Below are 26,938 nucleotides of genomic sequence, written 5' to 3'. Positions count from 1 at the left end.
CTGATATAGCTCTCTGCTATGGCCTGGGAAAGCAGTGGAAGATGGCCCAAGTCCTTGGGCCCCTGCACCCACATGGGAGACTGGAAAGAGGCTCCTGGCTCCTGGCTTCAGATTGGCTCAGCTCCGGCCATTGTGGCCAATTGCAGAGTGAACCAGTGGATGGAAGACACCTCTCTCTCTCTCATTCTCTCTGTCTCTCCTTCTCTCTGTATAACTCTAACTTTCAAATAAATAATCTTTTTTTTAAAAAAAAAAAACCTAGTTTCTGACTTTTGCTTCTAAGCTTGTTTTTTCACTACTGTCTACACAGTTCATGTTATGATTCTCAATTTCGGCTGCACATTAAACCACCTGGTAAGAGTTAAAGAATACTGAAGCCTGGGTTTCACCCCCAAATACTCAAATTTAATTGGCATGTGGTATGATGGGGTGTGACTAGGACAATGAGATTTTTAGTTTCTTATGTGAACTTAATGGGTAGCCAAGGTTGAAAAAAACTCAGTGAAATCATCATTCACCATCTGACTAGAGCAAGCATTAGCAAACTATGGCCCAGGGAGCACATCTGGCCCTTAACTTTGTAGTACAGCTTTTTTTTTTTTTAAATTTATTTCTTTATTTGAAAGGCAGAGTTACAGAGAGAGAGGTCTTCCATCCGCTGGTTCACTCCCCAGGTGGCTGCAACAGCTAGAGCTGCGCTGATCCGAAGCCAGGAGCCAGGAGCTTCTTCCAGGTCTCCCATGCGAGTGCAGGGGCCCAAGGATTTGGACCATCTTCTACTGCTTTCCTAGGCCATAGCAGAGAGCTATATCGGAAGTGGAGCAGCTGGGACTCGAACCGGCGCCCATACAGGATGGCAGCACTGCAGGCGGTGGCTTTACCAGCTACTCCACAGTGCCGGCCCCTTTAGTACCGTTTATTGGAATTCAGCCACATCCACTTACTTATAGCTGCGTTTATATTACAGTTGCAGGATTTGGTAGTTGCCACAGAGATCATATGTCCCACAAACCATGAAATACTTACTACCTGGCCTTTTACAGAAAATACTGGTTAAACCCTAAGTTAGAGATTTACTTTGCCTACTCTCTCTGTCCCCTCTTATGTATTTTTGTCCTTCTTGCCTAGTTGTATAATCAGTTGCCAAGACCTACTCTTTATTTTTTGGTACAGAAATGTTGTGTATACTTTTCCTGTCTTCGTTTCTACTGTTTCTACCTTGGCAGGGTCCTAATGATTTCTTGACTGGACCACTGCAGTACCCAACCCACTCTTCTTTCATTCTCCAGTCCATTCTCCTTACTGCAACTAGAATGATCATTTCAAAGAAAGCAAATATAATCAGGCCATTTCCTTCCTTAGGAACATTCAGTTTCTCCCCATAACTTATAAGGTAAATCCCAGGTCCTTCTTGGTCAAGCCCCTACTTACCACATCAGCCTGAACTCACAATTTGTGAGTTTGTTCTTGTCTTCTCATCTTACAGTGTGTTCTCTTTCCTTCTTTTTATGTTGAACATTCTATTTTTCTACAGTTTCTACTTTTTCAAGAAACTTGCTTTTCTCCAACATACCCACCGTATCCCTAACAGCCCCTTATCTGTCCCTTGTAATATACCATGCATAGCCCTATATTGTCCTAAGATTGTTGTATCGCCTACATACATTAATGTATTTCATTCTTAGACTGAGAGATTCTTGAATAAACGATAACATTTACCAAATTTTAATACTGCCACTGTGTAGCCTGGTGTCTGACATATAATAGGTAGCCAATAATCATTTGCTGAATGAATGAATGAATTTTCTATTTTTTATGCATATTCAAGGTTAAAATATCAAGACTTGTATTTGGTTGGCATTAGAATAGTCATTAAAATCATGGGCCATTTAATATTTTATTCAGTTAAATTCTTTTTAATTATTTCTAAGCTTATGTTAGATACACATCGTTTTCCAGATAAAAATACTTATTTGGGTAATTGAACTTTTGCATGCCTTTATTAACATGTCTCAGATTGTAACACATCATTGCTATTATGTGAAGATAGTTCTTCACAAACTTTAAGGTACTTCGGAATCATATATATATATATATATATATATATATATATATTCTGATTTGGTGTTGATTAAGGCCTAAGATTCTATATTTCTAATGGATTCACAGAGAATAACTATGCTGGTGTTTACAGAGCACATGTTGACTGGCAAGGTGCCAGATGGTGTGTTCCAGAGTTTGTCTACCAGTTGATCAAAACAATTTTCATTTTTCATTTTATGTGTTTAAATCATTTGTATTTTAATTTCATCTTTCATCTTTTATTTTTATATTTTAGCAAGACAGTGATAATGCTTATATGTCACCACAATCTCCAGTATCATCTGAGGTACAAATTCTGGTTTCATATGTTTGATATGTGTTTTTTCATGTTTTTTGTGTTTTCTGTAGGGTTTTTCCCTTGCCTCTTCTCTCTAGAACCTCATCTTTTCTTTTTACCACATAATATATTCAATCATTCAAAAATCTATGTTAGGTTAGTTTGTATAAACCTTCTATAAAGGATTCTAAAAATAACATGTTTGGTATAAGTATTCATAATAATAGCACTTTGTTTATGATTTTCTATGGAAACATCTGTATATAACAGAAGATAATTTACTTTATGAAAAGGGTACTTTCTAATTCATCCATATTTTAAAATAAATTATGGATTTTAAGAACAGCCTTAACATTTTAAATTTGAAAATAGCACTTCAGCATTGTGCAATGGCCTTTGGTTTTTCTTGTAACCAGTTAGGTCTGAAAGCAATGCAAGAGAAACTTCCTTTTTCCACGAGAAACATCCCTGCAGTGGGTTGTTCCTATCGACAAGAGGTTACAAATTCCCTGCATCTTAGACCTAATTTGAGAGCATGGGGAGAACAGGTATATGGAAATTACATTTTATACTCTGGTAGTTTGGATGATTGATTCTTCTAATTTGATTAAACCTATTATTTTATAACAAGAGATACATTTTGAAAAACTCTAAACAGTCTCTTTTCTACTTCAGATTATACTACTTACTATTCTAAAGTGTATCAGTATTAGTAAGTAAATGATTAATTGTTTATTTGGTGAATTCATGACTGTCTAAATATTTGGATGGTTTCAATTTACTGAATAATTTTAGTTAGATAATATTTCATTATGTGTAGATGATGTTACTTTTTTTAAGCCAAGATTTTTTTTTATTGTTTTGAGTGAGTTGCATTATAAAACTTTTAAACAGACTCGGGCAGGGTCCCATGTTGTAGAGCAGCAGGATAAGCCACTGCTTGCATTGCCAGCAACCCATATTAGAGTGCTGGGTTTGAGTTCTGGCTACTCCACTTCCAATCTGGCTTCCTGTTAATGTGCCTGAGAAGGCAGTGGATGATGGCTCAAGTACTTAGATCCCTGCCACACACACTGGAGACTCAGATGGAGTTCCCTGCTCTTGGTTTCTGCCTGACCCAACCCCAGTTTTTATGGCTTTTTCGGGAGTGAACCAGCCAGTGGAAGATTTCTCCCTCTCTGTCTTGCTTCTGCTCCCTTGGTGATTCTCTGCCTTTCAAATAAATAAATAATTCTTTAAAAATTGACTTGGGCATTAGTTTTATAAACATGCGTCCAAATTATTTGTATGCTAGGTAAAATGGTATACATACTTCTGGAAAATAATTAAAATTAGGATATTTTCATCATCCTAGTTATTGGCACATGCTTTTGTAAACCTATTCTTTAAGTTATAACACATGTGACTACTACTTAATTGTCTAGTTGCTTTGTGATTTTAGGGTCTAGAAATTCATAACACTTCAATCAATATAATTATGACAAACTCTGAGACTTATGGCTAGACACGGTGATGAGAACGTGTTTTGGTTGCCCAAATAATAGCCTAAACTGTGTATCATGTGGGTTTTTTTTTTTATTTTTTTGACAAGCAGAGTTAGACAGTGAGAGAGAGAGAGAGAGAGAGAGAGAGAGAGGTCTTCCTTCCGTTGGTTCACCCCCTAAATGGCCATTATGGCTGGTGCACTGCGCTGATCTGAAGCCAGGAGCCAGGTGCTTTTTCCTGGTCTCCCATGCGGGTGCAGGGCCCAAGCACTTGGGCCATCCTCCACTGCCCTCCCGGGCCACAGCAGAGAGCTGGACTGGAAGAGGAGCAACCAGGACAGAATCCGGCGCCCCAACTGGGACTAGAACCCGGGGTGCCGGCACCACAGGTGGAAGATTAGCCTAGTGAGCTGTGGCGCCGGCCTGTGCATCATGTTTACTAGCAGAAGATTCAGATAATCTACAGAATCTTGAATGCTTCAATTTCATGTGTGTGTGTGTGTGTGTGTGAAAGGAAATTATTGAAACTAGTACAGTGTTTTACTATTAACGAAGTGCTTGTTCCTACATTTGAACTTAAAGGCAGTCCCTTGAATTATATAGCAGCTTCATCATTTTACAGCTAAAGAGACTGATCACTTCCCCAAGGACTGCTCTCGTTAAATGGTACAGAAGTGATCCTGAAGCCTAGGCCCTACCTACGTCATAGAGTTGTTGCACCAATTCATTAAGAAGCTCCTAAGATTACATTATTTTATCATGTTACAGTTTACAGAGTACTTTAGTTTTCTCATTTAATCTTCACAACTCCATTTGAACAATAAAGAAACAATCACAAATAAATTAAATGTTGTTCTCAAGATGTAAGCTTAGCTGTGTGACTGACTCAGTTCAGATTTGTTTAATGTACCATAAATTTCTCCACAGCACACTACTGTTCGAAAACAATGTGCAGTAAAATGGAAGCAATAGTAGATTATCATCTGTCATTCTGCAACCCCTCTTAGTTTGAATATGTATATTGGCCTCAGATTGTCCACTGTTAAGTGTCATGTCTGTAGCAGATACTGAGTAAATGTTGCTAGATTCACATATCTTTTATTGTTGCTTACTTCATTTCTTTGGAGACTGTAATCTCATTCTTTCTTTTTTTATACTTCAGTAATGATTTTCATTTTTCTTTATTATGGGAGAAAAGTATTTAAAGGCATGCACAATCAGATCATTTAGCAAATATTTACTGATCTTTAAAAATGTATCAGCTTGAATTGAAATGTAAGTTACTTTCCTTTACTCCACTAATTTTAGGAAAAAAATTAGTACTTTCTCAAAATTGGAATAGATAAGAATAAGTACCTTGATTTGAAAGAAAAGAGGTTTTATTTGCTTTCTTTTTTTAGGAATATGACAGAACTGATGGTTTTCCACATGGCCCCTTTGGCTTGAAACCTAGATCAGGTAAGTATATATTCTGTAAATAAAATTTATTCATTATGCTTGAAACTAGAGTTTCCCAGCTTCCGTGGGGTTGATTCCATAGTTTTAAGTACACATAGATTCTTTCCTCTCTCCCAAAAGTAATTTTCTCTTAACCTTATTTGTCTTTCCAATTCCCATTCCCATTTCTTTCTTCCTCTTTACCTTCAAGCTCCTGAAACCTCAGCTTTTTGCCTTAGATATACTGCAGTCTTATTTCTACTCTACTGTGACTGCTGTTAGAATGACCACTCTGCCAGCAGACCAAACACTGTTTGAAATTCTAGCACTCCATTTTATTGTGGTTTTAAAAAAGGGATCTTTTCGCATTTGGCAAGCCCAAAAGAAAATGGATCCATGTTACTTGGCAAGGTATTGAATTATAGTTTTTATTCCTGAATAACTGTATTGACCTTCAAGAATAATTTCCTTTTTCTTTAAAGATAAAAAGGATGACATTGTGTTCAGTAATCATCAGTAATCATTTTTAACCTGGGTCACAAGTATATAATAATGTATATTTAAGTAAGAACATGTATAGGTGGTATAAATCATTACATTTGTCTTCCCTGTTGCTTTTAATTGTACAGAGAAGTAGAGTTGAAATATATTTTAAAATATTTAGACTGTATTTGTAAGTAATAATGTTTTATGTAATTTTGTACTGATACTTTTTAATCATGCCTCTTTCCTCATCCGTTGTTGCTCCTTCCTATTATCTTTGTAACAAGTTAGAAAATTTCTATTTTTATAGCTTTTAGCCGATCTCCTCGCCAGGAATATGGGGCAGCAGATCCAGGATTTACAATGAGAAGAAAGATGGAACATTTACGGGAAGAGCGAGAGCAAATACGACAACTTCGCAATGTAAGTTAGATTGACCTTTCAGATTCACTCTGTAGAAATGAATTTTTCTTGGAAATATAATAATGTATGTGGATTTCATTTTCATTGTTTTTTAAAGTTTTTCGACTATGTGACAATTAGTAATATAAATAATATAATACATATGTTTAGATGGAATATATATGATTTATACTCATTTCTTTGTAGAATCTTGAATCCAGGTTAAAAGTAATTTTGCCTGATGACATTGGAGCTGCACTGATGGATGGGGTTGTTCTTTGCCATTTAGCCAATCATATAAGGCCACGCTCAGTAGCTAGTATTCATGTACCATCGCCAGCAGTGGTAAGTTTTGTCTTCAGTTTGTTAGTTCTCCAATGAAAGATAGCACTTCTTAAAACTGTCTTTAAATATTTTGCCTCAGTAAGTTCAATTTTCAGTTTTGATTAAGTTCTGTATAAAAAATCCCTTAAACTGTACCTTTGTCCTCCTTTTCTTTACAGCCCAAACTGAGTATGGCAAAATGTCGAAGAAATGTAGAAAATTTTCTTGATGCTTGTAAAAAGTTGGGTGTCTCACAGGTAATTGTTACTTATGTGACAAGATGATCATTTAAATATCAGCTTATTAAATGCAAAGTAGGTTTTTTTTTTCACAAAAGCAATGAATAATGATTTCTGAACATGAAAATGAACACTTTCTCTTGGTACATTTTGCTAAGCTCCAGTATTAACTGTAATAGCAGTTCTTTAATGAGTGTCTTTAAGCTACTTTTAAAGTCCTTTGTAAAACAGCCACATAGAGGGAAATGTTTACTTATCATGCACATCCCTGACATGCATAACTTAACTGACCACTTTACAACTGGGTTGTGATGGCATTGGTACCATCATTTTCTGTACTGGAGGACAATTGGGCTCCTTTGTAAATGCATGGATTCTTATGGTAAGATTTACCTTCAGTGTGAAAGCATTTAAGCTTTATTTCAAATGTCAAGAAGGTATTATGGAACAGTGGGTTAAGCCACCACTTGGGATCTCCACAACTCATATCAGAGTGCCAAGGTCCTCTGCTTCTGAGCCAACTTCCTGCTCATGTACCTGGGAAGGCAAAAGATGATGCCCCAAGTATTTTGGGTTCCACCACCCAGATGGGGTATCTAGGTGGAGTTCCTGGCTCTTGGCTTCAGCCTGGCAGCCAATTGGGGAGTGAAACAGTAGTTGGAAGATTGATCCTCTCTCTCTCTCTCTCTCTCTCTCTGTGTGTGTGTGTGTGTGTGTATAGGGCCCAGCTTTTGCAGGCATCTGGGGAGTGAACCATTGGATGGCAGTTCTTTCTTTCTTTCTATCACTCTGCCTTTCAAATAAATACATAACATGAATGAAAATTTTTTAAAAAGTCAAATTGGAAATCTTAGTACCATATTATAGTAGTATGTTCACTGGAAAAACTTGGAAATTTATAGTAATCAGTATATGTTTCACGTAATAATTGCAGTACTAAAAATTAATGATTAAAACATTATTGTAAGTATATAATACAAATGTATAATCAAAATATTGCTGATTTTGAAAACATGATAAAAGTAACCTGAACATGGCTGACAGTTTAGTGAAGTGACATTGTTATCAGATCACAATCAAGTTCTTCTGTTAAGCTATCTTTTGAACAATATCATTATAATCTAGTCTACAAATTCTACTTTAACCTCTTTCCTCAGCTGAATATGTATAACTTAACTTTGTAGAAGGTCAGTTAATTACTGTGGAATCTAGAACCTACATGCTATTTTCTACCTCTTCTCTATGCTTGACATGGTATTTTAAAATTTCATTGTTTTTTTTTTTATGGCAGCAATAAGCAACCTAGCAAGATTTTTTTTTAGGATTTATTTATTTGGGTGCTGGTGCTATGGCATAGTGGATTAAGTGACAGTCTGCAGTGCTGGCATCCCATATTGGCGCTGATTTGAATCCCAGCTACTGCACTTCCAATCCAGCTCCCTGCTAATGCTCCTGGAAAGATTGCAGAAGGTAGCCCAAGTACTTGCATCCCTGTACCCATGTGGGAGGCTCAGATGAAGCTCCTGGCTTCAGAACGGCTCAGCTCTGGCCATTGCGGCCAACTGGGGAGTGAACCAGCGGATGGAAGATTGATCATCTCTCTCTCTCTCTCTCTCTCTCTCTCTCTATGTGTGTGTGTGTGTGTATGTGTGTGTGGGTGTGTGTGGGTGTCTCTGCCTGTACCACTCCTTCTCTGTAACTCTTCCTTTCAACTAAATACATGAAGCTTTGCCTTCTGCTGATCTACTCTCCAAATGGCCACAACAGCCAGGACTGGGCCAGACCTAAGCCAGGAACTGGGAGCTTTTTCCACATCTCCCATGGAGTAAACTGTGTATGATTGTTTTTCCTGCCTTCTTTCATTCAGCTTAATTAGCTGAATTAAATTAATAAATTTATTATTATATTATTATTAAAAAATTAAATAGCTGAGACATGTAGTAGGTACATGCTTACATTTAAAGAAAGTGCAAAACTCTTTTTTGAAGTATTTTTACCATTTTACATTCCTGTCAGCAGTATATGAGAGTTTGTGTTCTTCCACAGCCTCACCAGCATTCTGTATGATCAGTCTTTTTAAAATTTCAGTCATTTAAATGAATATGTACTGCCTTGCCAGCAGTTTTATTTGGCATCTCCTTGTACACAAATTATGTTGATTATCTTTTAAGGTCATATTCTGTATCTGTGTATCTTCTTTTTTAACGGATGTGTTCTAATCTTTTGTCTGTTTTTAAAATTTGGGTTTTTTATATTGAGATTTCTTTTTTTATTAGTTTATTTATATAAAGGGAAAAATTTTATTATTTCATATATAATGGTTTTAAGAACATAATGATACTTCCCACCCTACCTTCACTCCTTCCCACCCTCCCTTCCTCCTACCCTCTGTTCTCTTTCTTTCCATATTTTTCTTTTAATTTTTGCAGTGACATACTTTTAGTTTACTTTAGTCATATGCTTAACCCTCCACTAAATAAAGAATTCATTAAGTAGTAAGTAGAAAATCAGCTGTTTGGCGTTTGGACAAGGGCTATAAACAATAATCAAATCTCAAAATGTCAATTTCACTCATATAACATTATATTTTTTTTGTACTCTGTATATTAGTTACCACAAATCAGGGAAACCATGATATTTGTTTTGTGAAGACTGGCTTATTTCACTGAGCAAAAAGATTTCCAGTTGCATCCATTTTGTTGTGAAAGCCAGAATTTCATTCTTTTTGATGGCTGAGTGGTATTCCATTATGTATGTATGCACCAAATTTTCTTTATTCATTAGTCAATTGATGGACATCTGGGCAGCTTCCATATCTTAGCTATTGTGAATTGAGCTGTAGTAAACATGGCCATACTAATAACTGTTTCATATACTGATTTTATTTCTTTTGGGTAAATTGCGAGGAGTAGAATGGCTGGGTCATATAGTACATCTGTATTCAAATTTCTGAATAATCTCCACACTGTCTTCCATAATGGTTATACTAGTTTATAGTCCCATCAACGATGTATTAGGGTACCTTTTTCCCTGCATCTTGACCAGCATTTGTTATTATTAGATTTTTGTATGATAGCCATTCTAACTGGGGTGAGGTAAAACTTCATGGTGGTTTTGATTTGCATTTCTCTGATCCTGAGCATCTTTTCATTTGTCTGTTGGCTATTTATGTTTTATCTTTTGAAAAATACTTGTTCATATCCTTAGCCTATTTCTTAACTGGATTGCTTGTTTTGTTGTCGTTGAGTTCTTTGTTCCTTATATATTCTGGATATTAATCCTTTATCAGATGTATAGTTTGCAGATATTTTCTCTCATTCTGTCAGTTGCCTCTTGGCTCTGTTGAATGTTTCCTTTGCTGTACAGAAGCTTCTTAGCTTGATGTAATCCCATTTCTCTATTTTTGCTTTTATTTCCTGTGATTCTGGGATGTTATCCAAGAAGTTTTTGCCCATACCAATATCTTTCAGTGTTTCCCCTTTGTGTTCCTCTAGTGATTTGATTACTTTGGGTCTTAATTTTAGATTTCTGATCCATTATGAGTTGGTTTTTGTATAGGGTTTAAAGTAGGGGTCTTGCTTCATACTTTCACACACAGAGATCCGATTTTTTCCAACATCATTTGTTGAAGAGACTATCCTTTGAGTGATTTTAGCTCCTTCATCCAAAATTAGCTGGTTCTAGATGTGTGGATTAATGTCTGGGGTCTCTAATCTTTTCCATTGGTCCACATGTCTATTCTTGTTCAAGTACCATGCTGTTATAGCTGTAGATAAAATCCTTTTTCAGATATGTGATTTGCAAATATTTCATCCCAGTTTTTGGGTGGCTTTTCATTCTCTTTTCACAGAATAGGAGTTTTAAAGTTTTTGTTGTACAGTTTATCAGTTTTTAAAATGGATTTACTTTTCATGTCAGACCTAAAATATCTTCACATACCCAAAGTCACAAAGATTTTCTTCTATGTTTACTTCTAGAACTTTTAAAATCTTAGCTTTTACATTTAGCTCTATGATCCATTTTGAGTTAAAGAATTGAAATTCTCCTATTTAAAGCCTATAATTGGATACATGCATTGATATGATAAACATATTTATTGAGGCATAATTATCATACCATCAAATTCATTGATTTAAAGTATACAATTAAATGATCTTTATTGTAGTCACAGAGTTGGGCAACAGTTAACAATAATCTAAGTTTAGGATATTTTTGTCACTCTTAAAAAAAAAAAACTTTTACCATTTAGCAATCTTTCCCGTATTCTATCTCTATGGATTTTCTTATTCTGGACTAATGAAATCATACAATATAGCTCTTTTGTGTCTGACCTGTGTAACTTTGTGTAATGTTTTCAAGATTCATCTATGTTGTAGCATAAATCAGAACTTCATTTCTTTTTATTGTTGGATAGTATTCCATTCTGTGTATAAACCATATTTTCTTTATCCATTCATCAGTTAATAGTCATTTAGGATGTGTATTGCTTATTATGAATAATACTGTGATATACATTCTTGAATAGGTTTTTATGTAAACACTTGTTTTCAGTTTTCTTGGTTATATACTTAGTAGAATTGCTAGGTCTTATAGTAGTTCTATTTTTATCTTTTTGATGAATTGCTAAGCGTTTTTAAAATGGCATTACCATTTTAACCTCCCACTAACAGTGATTACTATCTATCTTTTTGATTATAGCCAACCTGTCAGGTGAAAAATGATGTCTCAATGTGATTTTTTTTTCCGTTTCCCTAATAGTAAGTGATGTTTAGCATCTTTTCGCATGTTTGTATCACACACACACACAGACACACACAGTCCTTGGAGAAGTTTCTATTCAAATCCTGTGTCCATTTACTAATTGGTTTATTTATCCTTTTGTTACTGAGTTCTAGGGGATCTTTTTATATTCCAGGTACATGTTGCTTATGAGGTATATGATTTTTAGATGTTTTCTCCCATTCTGTGTCTTGCCTTTTCATTTTTTTGATTTACCATTTGCACCATAAAAGTTTTTAATTTGGTGAAGTTTAATTTATCCCTTTTTTCTTCTGTTGCTTATGATTTTGATATTATATCAAAGAAAGCATTGCCTAGTCTAAGATCATGGAGATTTACATCTATATTTTTTGTAAAAGTTGTATGGTTCAAGTGTTCTTTTTTTAACTTCAGTTTTGTGTATGATATGAGGCAGGTTTCCATATTTATTATTTTGTATTTGGATGTCCAGTTTCCCCAGCACAATTTGTTGCTAAGACTCTTCTTTTCACCAATGAATTATATTGACAGTCCTGTTGAAAATAAATTAAATGAGAATGTAAGGCTTTATTTCTGGACACTCAGTTCTTTCCCATTTAATTCCTTATGCCAGTATAACGCTATCCTACTACTATGTCTCTGTGATATGTTTTGAAATTTTCAAGTGTGCGTGCTCCAGTTTTGTTCTTTTTCAAGGTTGTTTTCATTTTATTGGATGCCTTCTTGCATTTCCATATCATTTTTGGAATTAGTTTTCCAATTTCTGAAAAACATCCAGCTGAGATTTTGTTAGGGATTGCATTGAATCTGTAGAACAATTTGGGGAATATTGTCATCTTCACACTACTTAGTCTTTTGATCCATAAATGAGATACCATTCCATTTATTTATATCTTCTTAAATCTATTTTAACATTTTGTAATTTTCAATATATAGACTTTTACTTATTTTGTTAAATTAATCCCTTAGTGTTTTATCTTTTTTTGCTACTTTGAATAAAATTATTTCCTTAATTGCTACTGTGTAGAGATAGAAGTCATTTTCTTTTATTGATCTTGTATTCAGAAATCTTGTTGAATTCATTTATTTGTACTTAAAATTCTACTGTGTTTTCTTTATGACTTTCTCCATACAAAATCATGTAATCTGCAAATAGAAGTAATTTTATGTCTTTCTTCTCAATTTGAATGCATTTCATTTCTTCTTGCCTAATCCTGGTTAAAATCTCTGGTATGATATTGACTAGTGATGATAACAATGGATATCTTGTCCTTGATCTTAGGGAAACCATTTACTATTTCATCATTTATTATTATACTATATCTGTTTTTTTCTTTCTTTAATTATTTATTTGAAAGGCAGAGTGATGGAGAGAGAAAGCGAGAGAGTGCACTTCAGATAATATTCTATCTTGCTTACTACAGATTTGAAATCAAGTAATGCTAGCCCTCTAAATTTGTTGTGTTTTAAAGCTGTTTTGGCTAATCTGGGTCCATTGCACTTCCATGTAAATTTCATAATTGTTCTTCCCACATCTTCTAGTACATTGTTGAATAAAAGTATTAAGAGTAGACATCACTATCTTGTTCTTGATTCTTTTGAGGAACTTCACTCATAAAGATGATGTTAGCTGAAGATTTTTCATAGTTGACTTGAATTGGGTTGAAGAAGTTCCTTTCTGTTACTAGTTTGCTGAAGTTTCTTATCAGGAATGGATTTTGGATTTCACAAAATATTTTTTCTATATCTATTGAAGTGATTTGGTGCTTTTAGTTTTAATTATTGAGTTACAAATAACACTGATTTTTAGATGTTAACACTAGATTGCTGGGCCACTTGGTTATGGTGGATTTTGTTGTTGTTGCTGTGATTGTTATATGTTGTTGGATGCAGTTTGTTAAATTATTTTTTAGATATTTATTTATATTTGGAAGACATAGAGAGTAAAAGAGACAGACATCTACCAGCCACTAGTTTACTCTGAAAATGTCCGTAATAGCTGGGGCGAGGCCAGGCTGAAGCCAGGACCCTGGGTAATAGGAACCTAGTTCTTTGAGTCATCATCTCTTGCCTGCCAGGGTGTGCATCATCAGCAAACTGGAATTGGAAGCAGAACTAGGACTGCAACCCAGACACTCTGATGTGGTATAAATCCCTGTGGGATCCTAACCACTGCACCTACTGTCCACCCCAAAATTTGTTAAACTTTTGTGTAGACTTTTTGCATCTGTGTTTATGGAGATATATTTCTTTTTTAATTTCTTTGCCTGTTGGTATCAAGGTATTGCCAACCTAATGGAATGTCAAGAAGTATTTTCTCCTTTTACTTTCCTTGAAGTTCCTGTGTCAAATTACTATTGTTTGTTTTTTTAAATATTTAGTCAAATTCTTTAGTGATCCATCTGAGCCAGGAATTTTTTTTTTTGTGTGGAAAGGTTTTGAACTACCATTTCAATTTGTTTAATAAATATATGGTTATTCTTGTTATCTATTTCTTCTTATATGAGTTTTGGTATGTTGTGTCTTTGAAAGAATTAGTCTATTCTATCTGCCAGACTTAATTTTCATAGTTATTTTAAATGTCTCCTGGTTACCATTTTTATTAATTGTAGAATATCTTCTGATGTCACTTCTCTGATTCCTGATACTGGTAATTTGTGCAGTCTCCTTTTTCCTGTTTAACCTAGCTATTGGTATATGAATTTTTAAAAATTTTACCACTGAATTAATTTTGTTTCGTTTTCTGCTATTTATTGTTTTCCTCTCATTTTCATTATTCCCATTTTTCCGTTTCCATCAGTTGAATTGCTCTTCTTACTTAAAAAATTCTTTTATTTGGAAGACACACACATATATGACACACAAAGGGAGAGTGTGTGTTTTTCCATTGTATAATTTACTCCCCAAATGCCTGCAATAGCTAGGGTTGGGCCATGCCAAAGCCAGGAGCCAAGAACTCCATCTGTGTTTCCTATCTGTGTGGCAGGGCCCCAAGTACTTGAACCACCAGCTGCTATATCCCAGGGTGTGCATTAGCAGGAAGCTGGAGTTGGAAACAGATATAGAACTTGAACCTGGGCACCCTGATGTGGTGCAGGTATCCCAAGTGGCATCTTTGCTGCACCAAACACTCACCTCTAATTTACTCTTTTTCTAGTTTCCAAGGTGGAGGCAGAAATCATTGATTTGAAATCATTCTTCATTTCTAATGTAAATTCAGTGGTTATTTGAATAAGGAGAGTATCAGAAGGGTAGCAAATGTAGCAGTGAAACTGGTGATGAGAAGGTGGTTTTTGATAACTATTGGATATCATTAGTACTATTTGTGACTTCACTATGGAAGTAAGGAAGAATGACAAGACTGTTGTGATTCCCAGATTTATGCCAATGGAGAGTGAATAGTGTATTACTAAATGAAATATAGAATACAGAATCTGGACGAGTTTATTTAATGAAGAGATATTCCTGCGCTGGACACATTGATTTTTGAAGTGTCTTTTCGACACTATTTGTATCAGTTGACGTTTGTATCTGGGCCTTAATAGGCACATCTTGGGAGGAAATAAAGACTTAGAAATCTTTATCCATATGGAAGGAATATTTAAAACTATGGGAATGGATGGAAATACCAAGCAGAAGATATCATATAAAAAAAGAGAACAGGGTGAAAAGTCTAAGTGAAATCTTAGAAACTTTTAGGATATTAGATCAGTGAAGGTTAACAAAAGCTAATGCGCAGTTGCTATCAGGAAAACTGAAGAAGTAAAAGTATTGATGCCCCAGAAGACAAGGGAGGCATAAGGTTTGAAGAAATGTGGTAAGTAATGACATGCTGTGATATGGTAGTCAAGTGGAAATGTGTACAATTTGGCATTTAAGAAAGTATTGATGATTGTCATTGAAGTAATTTTAGTGAGCAGATTCTTCAAGGATAAGTATAAGATAGCAGTGATTGGGGCCGGTGCTGTGGCACAGTGAGTTAAGCCACTGCCTGCAACACTGGCATCTCATATGGGCACTGGTTCAGGTCCAAGTCCTGGCTGCTGCACTTTCCCTGCTAATGGTCTGGGAAAAGCAGCAGATGATGGCCCAAGTGCTTGACCTCTGCCCACCATGTAGGAGACCCAGATGAAGCTCCTGGCTCCCAGCTTCTGCCTGGCCCAGTCCTGGTCATTGCAACCATTGGGTAATGAACCAACGAATGGAAGATCTCTCTGCTTCTCCCTCTCTCTTTGTAACTCTGACTTTCAAATAAATAAATAAATCTTTAAAAAAGAGCAGTGGGAAAGACAGAACTGGTGACCTATTCTTTTAAGAATGTTTTCTATATGGAGAAAGATGTTTAAGTGTTGAATGACAGATTTCAGACAAGGCCAACACTACCCTTTCTTAGTATAAATTAGAATTGTATATTTTTACTTGAAATTTTACAGAAAATGTGCTTTAAAAATTTTGTTTCTGACTGAAGTTTTATTATACCACTAAAAAAATTAGTACTCAAATATCTTTTTTCCTCCCCCTCAGGAAAGACTGTGTTTGCCTCATCATATTTTGGAAGAACGAGGTCTTGTGAAAGTTGGTGTCACCGTTCAGGCACTCCTTGAACTACCTACAATCAAGGCATCCCAGCTTTCTATGGCTTGATACAACATTTTACAATCTTAATGTTAGTTTAATTTATTTGAAGTAATTTCAGATTTCTCAAATTTATAAATAAGAGTGTCACCTCACATTAAAAATAGTTTGCCTTAGGTAGAGCCTTAGGGTTTTAAAAAAATACATTAAAACATCAAATTTGAACTTTGAGTTGCCCACAATTCTTTCGGGAGAAAACTGGATTAATTTAATAAGAGTTTTTGATAAATTCAAATTCTCATTTTACTAAGTCAGTTGATAACCTTGAACTTTTTTCAGAAAGCCAATTGATACTAAACTTAAATGTATTTTCAATTTAATAACCACATTAGGTTTAGTTTTTTTACATCAAAGCATAGTAGCAAACATCTGGATAAAGGAAACCTTTTTTTTAAGCAACTTAAAACTGTTCTATATTTGAGTTATTTAATATGCTTCTAATTCTGGTTTATACACAATTTCTTCAAACTTTGGTCTTAGTTTTCTAGAAAAAAGTAGTAGAAGAAACAGAACTCTGGCTTTATATTAAATTCTTTTAGTATTATAGGTTGGTGCCAAAATATTTTAAGTTGTATTGTAGATTGTTTACATGTGAAGTGCCTGTGTAATTGATGACTCTTATATAGTCTTAAGCAATTTTGCAATTTTCTTTTTATGTATTAATAGACTCAATGGAACTTTAAAATATTTTAGTAGATTTTGTAAGGTCAATAATATGTGAGGATTTAAATATCCATCACAATTGGACATTTGTGATTTTTAGTTAGTCCATTGCAGTTTTCCTTAAATTGGTTATTTCATGTTGTCAAAAAAGCAATGTTAATATGCTTAATTTATGCTATTTAATTTTGCAAAACTTAATCATCTTTTAAAGTGTATTATTTGAAGAGTATTTTATTTCTGTATTGAAAATGTTACACAAAACAGTAACATTTTTGAGAACTAGTGAAGTACTGATTATCAAGGACATTTTGATACAACTGCCAAAGTTTGGGTTTATATATTGATTTTTAGAAACATTATGTCAGTCCTGCCTTTAGCTATATTCAGAAAGTAGCAAATGAGAATAGATTTTTTTATTTGAAATCTGGCCATTTGTGGATCCTATACACCTTATGATTCTCAATTAACTTGGTGTTGAAGTAAACACAGACCATTCCATAAATATTTTTCATAATATACTTTGTTACATAAAGTCCTTGTTTAATTTAGAGATGGATAAATATATGTTGGTAATTGTGCAGGAATTTTTCAAAACCATTACTGTAATGAATAACTCAGTTCCTATAGGAGAACTTTAATAATTACTTTTATAGTAGCCAAGCAAGTATCATATCTTAAATATGTGATCATTTGCACTTGTTACCTCTTAATATGGATGCAACTTACTAAAAATGTTGGCCTTGGTATTTCAAAGGGTATACATAAAAGGTAAAACTAGTGTGCCAAATGGTATAGTAAGGGTTGCTTTAGGTACAACTCTACTTTTTTTGATCAATTGGCATGAAGCCATATAATTATATTTTGGCTTTGGGACACAGATGTGTTCTTTACATTCCCCAAGAGTAAAATTGGAGCTTGTAAAGAATTAAAGCTTCTTATTACTATAAAGTTAAAAAATTAAATTATTAGTAATTTATTACTTTAAATATTTGAGCTAATTAGTTATTATTTTTCAGTTGGATCTAAGCACACACACAGACACATATATACATATATCTCAGTAATATAATCAATCTCCCTAGTGAAAACTTGGATAATAAGGGTAAGAAATGTTAAATACCTTAGTTGATGACTTTTTAATATAAAAATTTTGACTGTTACAAATTAAGTGACCAGTAAAACTGCAGCATTCATACTTTTTTCAGTTATCATGTTATAGAATTCCTTATTAATCTGTTAATTCTTTTATAAGTATTTTCCTGTTTCATATCATTGAAATAGTAGTAAAATTATAGGTCATCTCCTTACTCTTTTCACTTGTGAGTTAATTATTCTTTATAGAGAAAATACACTAGAACCACACTATACCATTCTTCACTGCAAGACCAAAATTCCATTTAACATGGGTCCATTTGAGGTTGATACCATAGTAGTTCATCAATACTATTGTGCCAAAAGGCAGCGCGACCTCTAAAGCAGTTTCATGGTATAGTCTCCGAGGACAATATTGCACCAAGGCTCTGATGTACTTCTTTTAGTAGTTAAGTGTGAAATTTATTCTAAATGTTTTTATGGTTATTATATATTTGCTTAATCAGTTATTGGATTAAGAATTATCATTATTCAAATGGGTTTGTGATTTGATGAGAGTTAAATAATCAAGCTAAAATATTTTATCAGGCCCTAAAAATTCAAGATAACTATTTCTGTTAAATTTTACCACTGTATGGCACAAGAAAGAAGTGATATTGGATATGTTAGAATTGAAATGAGTAAAAATGCATTACTGTTTGTTTAATAACTATCTTTATAGAATGCTAGTTTAATGACTTTTCTAAATGAATTTTTTGAAGAATTCAGAAATGTTTGTATTGGTCACAGATCTATCAATTGATTTTCTGATGCATTTAAAAATAAATGGAACACTAAATGTATATAACCGATGCAAACTGTGGATAAAGTTGAATGAAAAAAATTTAAGTCTGGGATGTCTTTTCTCCTTCTCTACCTCCTTTCTCACCATCCATCATGGCATCCATTTTTTTGGTCAGTATTTGATAGCTTGTGTCTATGTTCCCCAGTATGAAAAACTAGACTTTGAGAGGATATGTTCAAACTAAGTTGTTTAAGACTCCAGATTCTCCTTACAGCATATAATTTTTAGTAGGTAATGTCTTCTGTTGAAAAAAGATTTTTTTTCTAAAAATCCTCACAATATAATGTTACCTTTTATAAGATAAACTCATTTGGTATAATATAAACATAGGAGAAAACTTTACATAAATAAATGGTAAATATTATTTATATGATGATTATATGATTATTTTTATTGAAAATTTTGATACTCTGTATGATTGAATTGCCCTTAGGCTATCTAATAGACATTTTAAATCTTTCATCTTAAAGTAAGTCTAATTTAAATATCCGCATATTTTATTAAAATAACTTATTGATGCGTCCAAAAAGCAGAAGGTCACTCAGGTAAATGTTATTAAAGTTAATATTTTCTCGGGACCGGCGCTGTGACATAGCAGGTAAAGCAACCGCCTATAGTACCTACATCCCTTATAGGCGCCGGTTCAAGTGCCGGCTGCTCCACTACCAATCCAGCTCTCTTCTATGGCCTGGAAAAGCAGTAGAAGATGACCCAAGTCCTTGGGCCCCTGCATCCACGTGGGAGATCCCAAGAAAGCTCCTGGCTCCTGGCTTTGGATCTGCCCAGCTCTGATCATTGCTGCCATTTGGGGAGCAACCAGTAGGTGGAAGACCTCTCTTTCTCTCCCTCTTCCTCTGCCTCTGTCTCTCCCTCTGCCTTTGCCTTTCTGTAACACTACCTTTCAAATAAATAAATAAATAAATAAATAAATAAATCTTTTTTTAAAAAAGATATTTCTCTCTGTTTTAGAGTTATTCAACCTAAACCCTGAAATTTAAAAAAGTATGTAAGTAAGTAAGTAAGTAAATATTTGGAGTAAACTGTTTGAAGACTATTCTAAGTTTAACATGGAAGCTTGAATGATATTTAAATAATGGCACTGAGTTTGTTCTCTGCTTTAGGAAAAGTAAATTTTTTTTAAAAAAGATTTATTTATTTGAGAGACAGAATTACAGAGAGAGGGAGAGACAGAGAGCAAGATCTTCCATCCAATGGTTCACTCCTGCAATGGCCAGAGCTGGGCCGATTGGAAGCCAGGAGCCAGAAGTTCTTCAGGGTCTTCCTCGTTGGGTGCAGGGGCCAAAGACATGGGCCATCCTCTGCTGCTTTCCCAGGCCACCAGCAGAGAGCTGGATTGAAGTGGAGCAGCAGGGACTTGACCGGCAGCCCATATAGGATGCTGGCACTGCAGGTGGCGTTTAACCTACCATGCCACAGCGCTGACTCCAGGAAACGTATGTTTTTAATATTCTCCATGAAATTGTCCTAGAATGTGCAGGAATCTGTCCCATCATCCACAACATTACAAAAGAAGGTGTATTACTTTATATTAGATTAATTTTGAAATGCCTAGATATCAAATTGACAAATTAGAAAATATCAAAAACCATCTTTTTTAAAAGATTGTATTTATTTGAGAAGCAGAAGCATAGAGAGAGATCTTCCATCTGCTGATTCACTCCCCAAATGGCCCCAATGGCTAGAGCTGAGCCAATCCGAAGCCAGGAGCCTGGAGCTTCCGGATCTCCCATGTAATTGCAGGGGCCCAAGGACTTGGGCCATCTTCCACTACTTTCCAGTAACATTAGCAGGGAGCTGGACCGGAAGTGGAGTAGCCAGGAATTGAACCAGTGCCCATATGGGAGGTTGGCACTGCAGGTGGCAGCTTTACCTGCTATGCCACAACGCTGGCCTCACCATCTGTTTTTTAAGGTGTTATCTTTTCTATTCCTATGTTTAAAACATGAATGAAAGCTATGCTTGTAGTGTTTATAAAGCTCAGAATTTCCAGGTGTTTCTGTGTGTATTTAGTACAGGGCTTCAGCTCTTTTAATAAAAGTGAATCCTGTAGGAAAATGAGAATTTAGAGGTTATCAGAATATTGATATAAGTAGTTTAGGATGAGAAGTTGCTGACTGAATCATTTGAAAGTTAGCAAAGTAAGAGAGCATTCTTTAAAATGTGATCATTTTTCAGTTTAAGTTCATAATTGATCATAAAGATAGGATTAAGTGTCAAAGGGATCACATAAACAAGAGTTGTGTCTGCTAATAATAACTCATAGAATAAAAAAGGAGAGAATGATCCAACATGGGAAGTAGGATACACAACAGACCCATAGAATGGCAGATGCCATGAACAGCACTCTGGCCTCAGAATCAGCCCTTGACGCATTCGGATCTGGCTAAAAAGCCCACGAGAGATTCTCAGGCATGGAAAGCCAAGACATTGTAGCAAAAAAATGACCTAAATGAAAGATCTCTGTGAGTGAGTCCCAGTGGAAAGAACGGGCCATCATAGAAGGAGGTACCTTTCTCTGAAGGGAGGAGAGAACTTCCACTTTGATTATGGCCTTGTCTAAATAAGGTCAGAGTTTGTGAACTAAAGAGGCTTTCATAGCCTTGGCAGCTCATGACAAGAGCCTCGGGTGATTACTGAGGTCATAAATAAGAGTGTCAATTGTTAAATCAACAACAGGAGTCACTGTGCACTAGCTCCCCATGTAGGATCTCTGCCCTTAATGTGTTGTACTATGAGAATTAACGGTAAAACTAGTATTCAAACAGTACTTCAAACTTTGTGTGTCTGTGTGGGTGCAAACTGTTGAAATCTTTACTTAGTATGTACTAAGTTGATCTTCTGTATATAATTAAAAATGAATCTTCATGAAGAATGGAATAGGAGAGGGAGTAGGAGATGGGATGGTTGTAGGTGGGAGGGAGGTTTTGGGGGGAAAAGCTGCTATAATCCAAAACTTGTACTTTCAAAATTTATGTTTATTAAATAAAAGTATAAAAAATGAAAATTAGGGGCCGGCGCCATGGTTCACTTGGTTAATCTTCCGCCTGCGGCGCCAGCATCCCTTATGGGTGCCTGGTTCTAGTCCTGGTTGCTCCTCTTTCAGTCCAGCTCTCTGCTGTGGCCCGGGAAGGCAGTGGAGGATGGCCCAGGTGTTTGGCTCCCTTCACCCGCATGGGAGACCAGGAGGAAGCACTGGCTCCTGACTTCAGATTGGCACAGCGCACCGGCCGTAGCAGCCATTTTGGGGGGTGAACCAGTGGAAAGAAGACCTATCTCTCTGTCTCTCTCACTGTCTAACTCTGTCAAATAAAAATAAATAAATAAATAAAAATTAAAATAAAAAAGTGATCATTAAAATTTTTTTATAATAATTGTGTTTTTTTAAGATTTATTTATTTATTTGAAAGTCAGAGTTACACAGAGAGAGAAGGAGAGGTAGAGAGAGAGAGAGTCTTCCATCTGCTTGTTCACTCCTCAATTGGCTGCAACAGCCAGAGTTGTGCTGATCCGAAGCCAGGAGCCAGGAGCTTCCTCCAGGTCTCCCAAGTGGGTGCAGGGGGCCCAAGTCTTCTACTGCTTTCCCAAGCTACAGTAGATAGCTGAATCAGAAATGGAGCAGCCAGGACTTGAACTGGTGCCCATATGGGATGCTGGCACTGCAGGCAGCAGCTTTACCCACTACTCCACAGTGCCAGCCCCCAAATTTTTAAATTATTAATGTAATATTTTCTTGGTTTCTCAAATGCATAATTTGGATTATCCTGTCATTTAAGGTTAGAGAAAAAGGAATTTATTTTTAAATTATTTGATTGATATGTATCAATTATCTACCTAAATAGATGGGAAATGTTGTTGGGTATTTACATATGTAAATACATAAAGAGAAATAGTTTTTTCAGTAGCAAACTGAATTTACTAAATCTTGGTTCAGATATCTCCGTTATTCCTAGTGCAAATAAATGCAAAATATTTCTGAAGTAGTAATGAAAGTTAGGCCCTAGGGCAATGATTCTTTAAATTTTAATATTCATGTGCATCACCTGAGTATCTTACTAAACAAATACAGTTGATTCAGTAGGTCAAGAGTAAGGCTGGTCCAAAGACAAATTTTAGTAATAAGGTCTTCTAGTCACTTTAGCCTCATAGTAATATCAGTTTATTTTACAGTACTCACAGTAGCTTAGTATTTTAATTGATTTTCTAAGATCTTTATAAAAAATACTTAAAATGTAGTAATTGGTCTCTTCTGAAATGGATTCTACTTTACTAAGGACCTTGGGGTATTCTTTATGACTTTAAAAATTGTACTTTATGTTGTGATTAGTACTATTTCATATTTTTGTTTGCTTTTAAAAATATTTTACATTGTACATTTTTTAAGATGAAGTCACATGAATATTATGTGATTATAAAATGTTTATTTATGTATCCAAATATGTTAATTAGCAAATATTAAAGCATAACATCTCCTTTTTTTCACATTTAAACTTTTATTTAATGAATATAAATTTCCAAAGTACAGCTTATGTGTTACAATGGCTTCCCCCCTCCCATAACTTCCCTCCCACCCGCAACCCTCCCTTTTCCCGCTCTCTCTCCCCTTCCATTCACATCAAGATTCATTTTCAATTCTCTTTATATACAGAAGATCAGTTTAGTATATATTAGGCAAATATTTCAACAGTTTGCCCCATATAGCAACACAAAGTGAAAAAACTACCGTTGGAGTACTAGTTATAGCATTAAATAACAGTGTACAGCACATTAAGAACAGAGATCCTACATAATACTTTTTTAAAAATTAATTAATTTTCTATGCCATTTCCAATTTAACACCAGGTTGTTTTTTTTCATTTCCAATTATCTTTATATACAGAAGATCAATTCAGTATATAATTAGTAAAGACCTCATCAGTTTGCACCCACACAGAAACACAAGGTGTAAAAATACTGTTTCAGTAATAGTTATAGCATTACTTCACATTGGACAGCACATTAAGGACAGATCCCACATGAGACGGAAGTACACAGTGACTCCTGTTGTTGATTTAACAATTTGACACTCTTGTTTATGGCGTCAGTAATCTCCCTAGGCTCTAGTCATGAGTTGCCAAGGCTATGGAAGCCTTTAGGGTTGGCCGACTTCGCTCTTATTCCGATAGGGTCATAGTCAAAGTGGAAGTTCTCTCCTCCCTTCGGAGAAAGGTACCTCCTTCTTTGATGGCCCCGTTCTTTCCACTGGGATCTCACTCAGAGATCTTTCATTTAGGTCTTCTTTTTTTTTTTCTTTTCCATGGTATCTTGGCTTTCCATGCCTACAATACTCTCATGGGCTCTTCAGCCAGATCAGAATGCCTTAATGGCTGATTCTGAGGCCAGAGTGTTGTTTAGGACATAACATCTCCTTTTTAGAAAGTTTAGAAAAATGACATTAATGTTTGCGGTCTCTGTATCAGTCCATTCTTTGCTAAAAAGCACCTTTCCCTTTTGTATTAGGTTCAAAAAGCATAATGGTTTCAGATTACCATTATAAGTATAAAATGTGGGTCATATCCAAAATACAAATCTATATTTAATTTTAAATGTTTATGATCTGTGATTCCAAATCTCAAAGTCTGATATACAGATTATTTCTTCCTTGCCATGAAATATTTTTATTTATTTTATTCCTTGTTTTGTGAAATATATTTTGAGTTAAAATATTTGGAATCATTTTAGTTATTTTAAAGCCTTACAAAGATACTTGATAAATTGTTAGTTAAAAAACAAACTAAAATCCAAGTGAGTCTAAACACCAAGGGCAGCCAAATGTCTTGTATGGGATGAATGACTCATTTAGGTCAATGAAGAAATGGAAAGATTAATAATTAAGCATAGGAAAATTAAAGCAGGAGCACATAAAGTATTGAAATGGATCATTTCATTATAATTGAATTATAAATAATACAGTATTTTCATCTGTATGTCTTTCATAATGTTTAATAACTAAGACCAACAACAGAGTATTATATTGTAACTAAAGTTACAAAATCTCACATATTTGGATATAATGGTGTTCATGAGTCAATAAAATTTTTCTATGTATAAGATAAAGAAGACTTCATGATATACTCCTCGTATAGTCATAGACAAATTTAACAGTATTAAATAATTTTAGAATTTATTACCACTCTTTATTCTTCAGACTAGGAAGCTGAGGCACAGAATCAGATAAAAACAATTATTTAAGCACTGAATTTAATAACTATCCCTGGATTATGTACCTATTGTACTAAAACTCACCTTGGTGTATACTTTGCTTTCTAATTCCTTCAGTTTAAGACTTCTTTGTATGGCCATTTATTCACAATATGGTGACATAATAATGCTCTGAAAAAGTAATTATAAATTATTTAATTTAAAATACATTTGTGTGTACCTACTACATACCAGGCATTGGTAATGTAGGTTGTAAGGATATGGAGATAAATAAGATGTAATCTTTTCTTGAGAACTTTAAAAAGTAATTCAATCCTTGGTTTCTGGCTGTTATTTTAAAATAAATATGTAATCAACATTTATAATATTAACTTCTACTATAGAAATATATTTTTCATTCTCACATTTTGCAATTTGTATGTGTGTTTTACTTATTTGAGAGACAGAGAGAAAGAGACAGACTGAGAGAGATCTTCGATCCCCTGGTTCATTCCCCAAATGCCCACAACAAGGGTTGGACCAAGCTGAAGCTGGGAGCCTGGGAGCCGTGTCTCCCTTGAACAGCAGGGACCCAGCCACTTGAGTCATCACCCACTGCCTCTTCAGGAAGTTGGAATTGGGAGAGGAGCCAGGATTTCAATCCAGGTACTATAATATGGGATACAGGCATCCCAAGCAGCGGCATAACCACTACACAATTTCTCACTTCCCACAAGCAATTTTTTTTTAACCAAAGACACATTTATTGTCTTAGTTTTCAAAAAACAAACTCTTTGCTTCTTTCTCCAAAATAATCATGATTAACTTACAAAATGGGTATACAATATATCTTCAAAGCATTTCCCTTTAATGGGAAACTTAGCTTTATGGGATCTAAACATAAATTTAAAAACAAACCGTGTTGTTGCCACCAGAAGACAACACAGGATCTAGCGAAAGTCAAGGAAATCTGCTCACACTTCAGGCCTCTCTCCTTCTGGGACCAACATTGTAATATTATTTCCATTTAGCAAAATCTGATCTAATTCAGTGATCCTTCTTCCTTCTGGTGTGATTTCGAAAGTCATCGAAGCCAAGAGGGGTGTCAACAGTTTCCTTATCACTCTTCATCACAATGTGAGTTCTGGATCCTATACATTTAACCACAAGCTCTAGTGGCAGCAGCTGCATGGGTTCGTAGTAGCATTAGACGCCATGGTTACGCAGGACATGGCCTGCGTCCATCCCACAAAAAGCAATTTTTTTAAGTTTACTTCTCAGAACTAAATTTTGTAATTGATTATTCATTACTGCTAGATGGGTCCAACAGTTGTTTCTTTGAAAAACACTCCTATTTATTTGTTCGCATTTCACTTTTCTCCGACTTTATTGAAGCATAATCGACAAAATTTGTGTAAATTTAAGGTGTACAATGTGATGTTTTGATAAATGTCTATATTGTGATATGACTATGATCAAGCTAATATACCCATCACAACACCGTATTACCTATTTTTTGTGTTAAGGACATAAGATATCTGTCTTGGCAAGTTTCATATATACAATGTAGTGTTATTAGTTACAGTCACCATGTTGTACATTATATCTCTAGAACTTATTCATCCTGCACAACTGAGAGTTTGTACCTTTGACCAGCATCTTCCTATTTCCCCCACCTCTACTTCCTGGCAACAACTGTGTTAGTCCATTCGTTCTTTTATAACAGAATACCATAAAGTTGGCAACTTTTAAATAGAAATTTAGTTTTCACAGTTGTGGAGGCTGAGAATTCCAAGAGCAAGGTGCAGGCAGTTTCAGTATCTGGTAATGGCATGCTTTCTACCTGAAAGGTGGTGCCTTGTCAGTGTGTCCTCACGTGACAGAAGGGACAAATTCCTTTGAGCCTCTTTAAAAAAAATCTTATTTCTTTGAAAGGCAGAGTGACAGAGAAGGAGAAAAAGAGATCTTCCTTCCTCTGGTTCACTCCCCAAATGGTCAC

General features: G+C 35.0%; 1 protein-coding gene, 1 non-coding gene and 1 pseudogene across 3 annotated transcripts in view; 2 read left to right on the top strand and 1 right to left on the bottom strand.

Annotated features, from left to right (window-relative positions):
* LRCH2 (leucine rich repeats and calponin homology domain containing 2) overlaps positions 1–16,719 on the top strand; it is a 123,893-nt gene extending 107,174 nt beyond the window's left edge. Inside the window, exons 15-20 of one of the 2 annotated variants that reach the window (XM_062183270.1) lie at positions 2,339–2,389; positions 5,265–5,322; positions 6,095–6,207; positions 6,394–6,531; positions 6,690–6,767; positions 16,032–16,719. In XM_062183270.1, the coding sequence (XP_062039254.1) occupies positions 2,339–2,389; positions 5,265–5,322; positions 6,095–6,207; positions 6,394–6,531; positions 6,690–6,767; positions 16,032–16,151 (558 nt within the window). In that variant the 3' untranslated portion in view covers positions 16,152–16,719. The remainder of the gene's footprint in view (positions 1–2,338; positions 2,390–5,264; positions 5,323–6,094; positions 6,208–6,393; positions 6,532–6,689; positions 6,768–16,031) is intronic. The other variant, XM_062183269.1, reaches the window with a different exon arrangement.
* LOC133753920 (small nucleolar RNA SNORA35) lies at positions 2,758–2,886 on the top strand. Its single transcript, XR_009865150.1, has one exon. It is a non-coding gene; the product is annotated as a small nucleolar RNA SNORA35 (small nucleolar RNA).
* A 9,194-nt stretch (positions 16,720–25,913) lies between the features above and the next one.
* LOC133753806 (U6 snRNA-associated Sm-like protein LSm5) lies at positions 25,914–26,156 on the bottom strand (annotated as a pseudogene).
* Positions 26,157–26,938: the final 782 nt, after the last annotated feature.

The sequence above is a fragment of the Lepus europaeus genome, chromosome X, assembly GCF_033115175.1.
Source record: "Lepus europaeus isolate LE1 chromosome X, mLepTim1.pri, whole genome shotgun sequence".
Lineage (NCBI taxonomy): Eukaryota > Metazoa > Chordata > Mammalia > Lagomorpha > Leporidae > Lepus > Lepus europaeus.
Note: the sequence above shows the minus strand (reverse complement) of the source record. Positions and strands in the feature narration are given on the sequence as shown.